Raw genomic sequence first — 9,079 nt, 5'->3', positions numbered from 1 at the left:
TACATCTACCAGATCTCACATAACTCTCTGAGTTCTACTTGACCCCAGAAATAATGTCAGACAGTATGTTGGATACACTCCTTTGGCAAACAAAATTAACTTATAGCTATTATGTCTTGAGAGAACTCATTTTAACTGTATTTTTATAGCTGGACTGTCAAATGAACTTAAACTTGAAAACAAGAATGGACAGCCAGGATCTATCTTTTTGGCATTGGTGTTCCTATTGTGGTTTTACTGTATATTATATATTATAAGTGAAGGAACAATTGTGTTTTTGGTATTTTTTGTTTTTGTCTGTGCTTATGCTGTTTTTTGTTTTCCTTGTTTGTGACCCTGAATGCAAATCAAGTTTCCCATTTGGGATAATAAAGATAACTGAACTGAACAGAACTGAACAGAACTGAACTGAACTGAACAGCCAGGATGAGGTTTCTGTACTGCTTGAAAAATAATTAGAACATTATTTTCAAGTTCCCAAAGAAAACAGCAAAATGTAAAACAATGGTGTAAAGTTGAAGAATTGGAATATCTTATATTGACAGATGATATTAGGTCTATTCTTGATCGTGATTTGTGCCTGTATGGTTTGTCTCCCAGTTTTCAATCTGCTAATCCAAGGTTTAGAAATGTGTTGCTGTTGTGAGACAAATCAAGGCCAAAGCAAATTAGATTTACAAGTTATGTTAGAAGATCCTTTATATGCAAAGAGACCCAAGAATATATATGTAATAAACACAATTTGTCACTAAACAACTTGTGCTGATGTTTATATATATTTAGTTTAAAAAATGGGGAGGGATTGTTTAGTACAGTCGAAAAGGAAATATATAATAAGCAGTGTGGGAATATTTCAGATCAGATGAGTCAATTGTTCCAGTCTGGTCTCAGGGAGCCTATTCTGTGCTATATATAATGAAAAAGTACTTCAGCGTCTGTTTAGTCTGTTCTGTTTGTATCAGAGCTAATGCTCTTGCTGTTAGCCTATTGTGGGATGGAACAGGAAGAACCAATATAGATTTGTGCCCAGACTTCCTGCAACCTTACCATGTCTCCCCCTTTTTTATGAGCCTCACCAAGATGCAGATTTGTAATGGGGAAATTATTTTAATGTCTGTCATATGATTTTATTTTATGTTTATTACTGGACTGTCTCCCTCCATGTAGACTACAACATTATTGTTTTTTCATATTGCTACAGCAAAGGCTCAGCCACCTTTAGTGCCAAGTCAAGATGAAGAACCATTAGTGGGGCCCTGCCAGAAGATCTCAAGCAGCAATCAGACTCAAAGGGAATTAACTGAACACAGATAGGCAGGCATCTGACCATTCAATGCTTCAAAATCAAGCATATTAATTCTAAAACTCACAGGTAATCGGTGAAGGCCAGCAAGGATTGCTATGATGTGGTTGCTTCTTTTCTTGAATTGCACTCTTTGGATGTTTTCGTCTGCTTATACCTTAGTGAAGTGTGTTATAGTGGTCAGGTGTGGAGGAGATAAAAGCATGGATGACCTTAAATCTACATTAATTGAAAAGACCCCCAGACTAGAGGAAATATTGTTACAAATTATATATTACTTCTGTTTGGGGTCTCAAGAGATCCCAGCTGTAAATCATGGTTTTTATCTCAGTGTGGTAGAAATTTATTGGGCAGAAAGGAATGTTTAATTTATGCATTGAGAGTCCTGGGCATGCTTTGTTTTGGGAGGCTTGGGTGCCTAGAGGCAGAAGATAAGACACAGCCCTTGTACCACAATGTTCCCGACTCCCCTGATAATAGGGAGTGAGAAATAACATTGACTAAGAATTACCCTTATTGTTTTACTTCCTTATAAAGTGTGTGACTGTAACGTCAAAGGAAAAAAGCTATTTGTTCATGCATCTAAAACTTAAAATAGTTACTTTACTAGTTTTTGTATGTTGTCACCTTTATCAAATGTGCAATCCCACTTTGTAGCAGTACTGTTATTCTGGATGTAGAAGAAAAACATATTAAGTTATGTCTACTTTATATACCACTGAGGACCTAATGCCCCTAATGTGGGCTTTTTGTAGGATCGAGCGGGAGGAAGCAATATAAAAAGGCTTGTAAGCTTCAACCACGTCTCCTCTTTTCAGACATGATTTCACTCATATTGATGAGTCACATCAAGACGTTTTATTTTTCTGTTGTGGTTCTTACTGTTGCAGAATTACATTTAAATTGGAAAATGGTTGTCTGACATATTATTTCCATTTATGTTTGTTACTGTAGTTTGCTACTGTAATAGGCTATTTGAAATGAAGCACTCCTGTCCTGTGGTGGGCAACCACCTAATATTAGTCCCTGCAACCTCTTCATCTGTATACATTTAAATTATGACATTTCATTACCTTTTTTATTGCCCATTGCATATGTTAACGTTTTAAATTACACCCATCAGATATAACATTATGACCACCTGGGCAACAAACTGTGATCACTGTGAGTTCTGACACCTTTCTATCCAGCATTAACCTTTATCAGCAGTTTGAGCTGCAGTAGGCCGTTCTCTTGGATCCGGACCACACAGGCCTCTGTAAATCCGGTTCCCCGCCTTTCCCTTTTTGGGACCCACTTTTAATAGATTATGACGCCTGGAGAAGCAGCAACACCCCACAACAGGCCGCAGTTTTTTAGACCTCCAGCCAGCTCAAATCCTCCAAGCTGCCCATTTTTCCTGCTTCTAACACAACATCAACTTTGAAAACAAAATGTTCACTTGCTGCATAAATATATCCCACCCACTGACAGGTGCCGCGATAACGAGATAATTTGTGTTATAGTGATACGACGTATCTTTTATTACGCTACCTGCCCACATTTGCGTCCCTGTTCGAGCTCTGCGTCAACGCTATTTCGGATTTCGACAGATGGATACAATTTAACTCCTCGCTTCACTCTTCATCAGGTAGATCTAATGTTTAGTTTCTCTAAACTTCTAATCTTTATTACCTAATAAAAGACTACTAGACCTCTAAATCACCGAAGAGGAGGAGGAGGAGTCTCGCGTAGATCGGATTCTGATCCATTCGGTTGCGGACAGCAGGGACAGATCTGATGAGGACAGTACATGACACACCAGTGGCAGAAATGTTCTCCAGTTAAAGGTGCAAAATGAGGCGACTTGGTTTTATTTATATTTGGCTTGCTGCGGATTTTCAACTAGTCCTTGGTGTAGGATTGGAGGACACACCGACTCTCGGATCTAAAGATAATCCCAGAGTTCTGTGCAAAGGTAATGTTCACTTGTAATTTCTTAACCATCATTGATTTGTTAAAAAATATTCTACAATGCTTTTAGATGCGTTCAGTGTCTCAAATCAGTGTGGACGGTTAGAAACATCAGTTAGAGAGGTAATCCCGTCCTCAAATCCGTTTAAGACCGCTAAAATCTAGTTCTCTTTGGGTGACCCAAGTTTACCCTTGTGATGTCAGTGCACAATGCAGTCATTGTGGTTCAGCCTGACCTTCAGCATCCTTGCAGGTCCTAAAATATGACAATGTGACTTTCTTTCCTCAGATATAATCTGTGGTGGATTCGAATACCAAGACCGTCAGAATCACAGTGTTTTCTTCTATGATGAGGACTCTGAGGAGCTGTATGTTGGAGGGACTGATTTTGTGTTCAAACTTGATGTGGATGACCATCATATTATAGAGGTGGGTGTTTTTGAACTAATACATTTTTAGCTGCTGTTTTACTTACCGTACTCGTCATCAAGTCTGTGTGGTTCATGTGCTCCAGTGGAGTCTGCAATGCAGCTGGGGTCTTAATTAGATTCTGTAATGTAACAGATGGTTGAGACCCCTTGTTACTCATTGTCTGTCTGCCAGCACCCACACAGATATGGCCTTTCAAAGCCAGCTAATAAATTCATGTCAAGAGGCACAGTGTATTAACTGCTACTGGTTAACGCATGTCACAAACAGACCCTGATGAAAGTTTCTATAATAATCCAGAATTTTCAAGAAATGATAGTAAAGACAGCCATAGAGCTTCATTTTACCAGTGGATTGAGAAACCTGAGAAAGAAGACCTAAGATGGGTTTCAAATTGGCAACACCAGTTCATTTTTTATCTACTATCTGCTATTTTAAACATTATGCAATCAATAAAACTACCAGGTTAGTAAGTGGTAAGAACTGATAAGGGGTGTCCAAGTGAAAACATTGTTAATTTGTTTACCAATTGATGTCCCCTGCAGCAATTTCCTCTGAAAACAACAGGACATCAACAGTGTCAAGAGGTTAGTAACTAGAGAATGACGGCTTATGTAATCATAAATGTGACTACAAGTTTGAACGCAGTATAGAATCAGTTTTGTGTAAGATGACTTGTTAATAACAGCCTCTGTGTTGCAGGGCTCCTGTGAAAATGTTATTACTGTTATTGAGAAGTTTCAAGACAGCCTGTTTGTCTGTGGTACTAACGGACACAAACCGCAGTGTTGGAAACTTGTGAGTGTTTGTATATATCACTGAGTTTGTGTTTATCGTCACATCTGTCTGACATTCTGCAGTTTTTAGTGGCTTGTGGCAACAGCAGGGCAAAGCTGATGAAAGCATGGAGCTTTTAAGTGAAGTGTTTGTGATTAAACTTTAATTCAGTATCGGGTGTCGGGTTTTTGGTATTTTTTTTTATTTATCACAGATGTCTGGAACTAATCTTGATATTCTGTTGACTTTCTGTGGTTCTACAGTTTTCTTCAGTGAACAATCAGTCACATGAGATAATGGAGAGTTATGAGGGGACAGGCATATCTCCATTCATATATACACAGAACTCCATATCTCTCACAGTAGGTATGTTATAGCTTCCTAACCAACCAAAATGTTTATGTCAGGGCCGCAGACTTATGTAACCATATCAACTCATATGTGATAACACAGTTGGCAAGCCATTGCATTTCCAAAGAAATATACTGAATTATTGAACATGTTTTCTCCTTTTCATGTTTTATCTCTCTCTCTCTCGCTCTGTTATTCTTAGAGGGGGATCTATATTCAGCAGCACCTTTGGATACTGATGGAAGTTCATTACAATTCAGAAGAAAAGCTGGCAGCAGAACTAATGTCTGGATGTATGACAACTGGGTCACAGGTGGGTAAATGATTGAAGGTAATGCATAATATGGGACTGAATACTACATGACAGCACCCCCCAATAAATGGGAACACCAGGGGAAATCAGCAAGAATTAAAGGTCCAGTGTGTAAGATTTAGTAGGGTGTATTGGTAGAAAGGGTATCATCAGTGTATAATAATGTGAAATTAAGAATCATGTTTTTCAGACTGAACAGACAGACCAAATACTAGCTCTAGATATGGCCTTTTTGCGAGTTTCGCAGCCTCAGTAGTTTCTCCTACAAGCTTGGAGTGGGAGTATGAAGCAAGGGAATTACAGTCAGCAACTACACCGCTAAATGCCACCAAACTCCTACACACTGGTGCTTTAATATTACCATTGCATGAAAATGATGCACCTGTTTCTCATTTTGTTCTAAAACTGTTCAACCCTCAACTCGTATTGTTCTGGCCACTCCTTAGTGCGGTTTCACTGTCCTTTGTTTTGCATTCACATGCCAAGCTGTTTTGTCTGCTAGCAGTTTGGTAATCATGTTCTCTGTTTTTACAGAGCCCACATTCATCTCTGCATCGTGGGTGCAGCGGAAGGAAGACGCTGATAATGAGAAAATTTACATCTTTTTCCGCGAAAAGAATTCTGATCACAACCCCGAGGCTGACCCCTGGATATCGAGGGTTGCCAGAGTTTGTAAGGTAGGCTGGACACTGGAGTAGACTGACTTGTTTACTTGACTGCTGCAGTAAATTCCCCAAAGCCTCAGTAATCAAGCTAACAACCATTCAAATCTTAGGGAAGGTAGATTCCACTCATATTGACTCCAGTTGGTAAATTATATGAAAGAAATATTGGTAGTTTTGAAGGTATTCATTTTAAATGTCAAAATGCTTTTATATTTTAGAAATAAAACAAAGATTAGTCATTCATAACACTGAAATTTAGGTTGTAGGAGGGCGTGGCCGTGATTCAGTCTGGGACTTAGCTGCAAAGGGTGTGCTGTACTACGCAATGTGGATATGATCTGTTGTCATGATTTGATGATGAAGATCATGGAAAATAATGTCTTTACTCCACACTTTTATTATATTACAGAACATACATGATATTCTGGCACACAATTACTTTTTTCTTCTAGTTGCTATTAGAATAAAAAAATCGTATTGTGGGACCTTTTAGTTTAAACTTAATGTTCTAGTGTCTGCTCTGTCTCCTACAGTAGCCCTTTAATATACCAGGAGGGAAAATTAAACTGCTGTAGACTGATGTTTGAAGTCCACATCAAACAGTTTTGTTTGATGTTGACTCTAATCTTTGTTTCTACCAGGAACAGGGGTTAAGGTCTACCTCTATTTACTGTTATATCAGGTCACTATGCTTATACTGACGGCTCAGGCTGCTGTCAGGGAAAAAATGAAAGGACAGGAAATTAATAAAGATAATAAAAACAAAAGATGAGGATGACGAAATATATAGTAGACAGAGTGATATCCTGCAGTTATGTGAATGCAATGACAGACAAAACAAGTATTTAACCAGATTAATGTAGTAATGCAACCTTCTGCTGCAGGATGCTCTTCTTTCCACCACCTGAACCAACAAACAGGCCCCTTCTTCCTTGATTAATAACCTGCCATATTATTTCTGTGGTGAAATACAATCTTTCAACAGCTTTGTTATTTAATATCAGTACAAAACAAGACTTGCCCTAAAAGTGGTTAGCTATTTTGTGCCATATATCACGGTCCATGTCACAACTATCAACCTATCAAATATCCCTTAGTTGATGAACTTCAGTTTGCAAGAAAAGTGAAAGAGCGTCTTCCTTGTGTAATTTATTGGCATGATTTTGCAGGTAGATGAAGGCGGATCGAAAAGATTCTTCCAGAACATGTGGACATCTTTCCTCAAGGCCCGGCTTGTCTGTGGGTTTCCAGAGGAGTCACTATATTTCACCCGTCTCCAGGACATTTACGTGATTCACGCCGAGGACTGGCATGACACCCGAGTCTATGCCCTTTTCACAAGTAGCTGGTTAGACACTTCCCCATTTTCTCTATTGTCAGAGACTAAGCAACAACACATGCAGCACGTAAAGAGGGTGACACTTAAAACTGAAAACTTAGCATTTTGATTCTTTTTTTTTAGCACATGGAGACAACCTTTTAGTCTCACATTTTCCTAATTGCACTTTGTTCCCTTACATAAAGGACTAGTGTGTAGGATTTAGTAGCGTCTTGCGTTGGGATTGCAGATTGAAAACAACTGAAACCTCTTGACTCCGCCAAACTAAAAAAAAAATAGGGTGGTCGTGAAACTATCTAGAGTCATTGTTTGGTTTGTCCGTTCTGGGCTACTGTAGAAATGTCTCATTTTCAGGTGATTATACACTAATATTTCTGCAAACACTGGATCTTTTTAAAGGGGCGATAAAGCAATGTAGTTTTGCACTTCTATACATTTGACCCACAAAAGAGACATTTTTAAATTAAAGCAGCACAGAGATATCTTAAAAGAGACTTTTAGCCCTTGGTATGGCCAAGGGAGTTGCCCTTCTGACTGCTGTGTCTAAACTGGAAATTGAGTGTAGTTATTTATAAGTGTAAAGGAGGGTTTGCCCTATTGTGTCAGATAAATAAAGTTTGATGAATGGGTTTACATGTGTCTGGTATGTTACATATTGTGAGTACCGCACCCTATTTGGCCAAAGTGTTAAATGTTTCTCAGTTATCCTGTTCCCTGTGCCAAAAAGTTTTGTCATTAGTCTTTATTACTTTTAAGATATTTAATTTAACAGAATGAGGCAATGGGACAAAATCATAATCCTAACCACTTCTATGGTTGAGGCAATAACTAATATACAGATAAAAACAGTACTTTTTATGCTAACTTCATTTATCTTATTTTTCTTCTAGGAACTCCACAGCAGTGTGCATTTATTCAATAGAAATGATTGAAGAAATATTTGAGAACTCCACTTTCAAGGGCTATGACAAAGACATCCCCAAACCAAGACCAGGAACGGTAAAGATATGTTTTGTTAGTATGTTACTGTGCAGAGACAAAGTACTTCTTATAATTGATTTCCAACCCATACACATTTGTTCATGTTCATTGTGGTGTGTCTGCTATATATTACATGTCTCTGACTAGGATTGTAGGTTTAAATAAAAACCGCCCTGTTACATAAATGGGTGTAAACATGGAAAATGTGTGTGATTACTTATCCCTATCAGGTGTGGTTCAGTGTTTCCATCTACTAATTCAGACTGAAGATTGAGTCGATTTGAGTTCAGCCCTGTAGTTTTATTGTTTACTTTCTATAGTAAACACCAGACGTGTCTTGTAAAGAAACCCCTGCCTTCCATATATTCAAATGTTTTTCTTACTTGAGATACCCTCAGTGTTGTATACATGAAGACACTCTTACAAACATTAAATTTATGTTCCCATTTCCTGTTTTTTCAGTGTGTAAAAAACAGCAGGAGCCTGCCACTGGCCACTGTCAGTATGGTGAAGGATTACCCAGAAATGACTGACTGGGTTCAGTCCGTGCACTATAAAGCTCCATTTTATATAAGCAGCAACAACTACACCAAAATAGCAGTGGATCGAGTACAGGCAGCAGACCAGGGACTGTATAACATTCTGCTTCTATCCACTGGTATGTTATGGTTAAACTATAACAGTAACTACACTATTGATATAGATGGTATTCAGTTCTTTGTTGTGCTATTTATGTATTTTCCTGTGGATCTGGCTTGTAACAATGCAATGCATCTCTGTGGAACAATGGGCTAAAAATATAGCCTACTACTTTCTGTTTGTGTCCTATTCCAATAGAGTCTGGGAAGATCCATAAAGTGTTAGAGGCTGGGTCAGAACCTTTCATCATCTCTGAAACACAACTCTCCAGCAACTCACCCATACAAGCAATAAAACTTGACTCCAGAAAGGTGAGGCTAATTTAAAAA

The 9,079-nt window shown here is 38.4% G+C and overlaps 1 protein-coding gene across 1 annotated transcript in view; it reads left to right on the top strand.

Moving 5' to 3' along the window:
• The first annotated feature begins 2,626 nt into the window (after positions 1-2,626).
• Positions 2,627-9,079, top strand: part of sema7a (semaphorin 7A) — a 9,461-nt gene continuing 3,008 nt past the window's right edge. Inside the window, exons 1-11 of the mRNA XM_035665104.1 lie at positions 2,627-3,260; positions 3,546-3,685; positions 4,231-4,272; positions 4,388-4,483; positions 4,726-4,828; positions 5,016-5,126; positions 5,661-5,803; positions 6,961-7,139; positions 8,021-8,129; positions 8,574-8,769; positions 8,949-9,061. Of these exons, the coding sequence (XP_035520997.1) occupies positions 3,140-3,260; positions 3,546-3,685; positions 4,231-4,272; positions 4,388-4,483; positions 4,726-4,828; positions 5,016-5,126; positions 5,661-5,803; positions 6,961-7,139; positions 8,021-8,129; positions 8,574-8,769; positions 8,949-9,061 (1,353 nt within the window). The 5' untranslated portion in view covers positions 2,627-3,139. The remainder of the gene's footprint in view (positions 3,261-3,545; positions 3,686-4,230; positions 4,273-4,387; positions 4,484-4,725; positions 4,829-5,015; positions 5,127-5,660; positions 5,804-6,960; positions 7,140-8,020; positions 8,130-8,573; positions 8,770-8,948; positions 9,062-9,079) is intronic.

Source organism: Morone saxatilis, unplaced genomic scaffold (genome assembly GCF_004916995.1).
Source record: "Morone saxatilis isolate NCDOM2014 unplaced genomic scaffold, NCSU_SB_2.0 Contig2, whole genome shotgun sequence".
Lineage (NCBI taxonomy): Eukaryota > Metazoa > Chordata > Actinopteri > Moronidae > Morone > Morone saxatilis.
The sequence above is the reverse complement of the archived record's forward strand: the minus strand, read 5'-3'. Positions and strand labels throughout refer to the sequence as shown.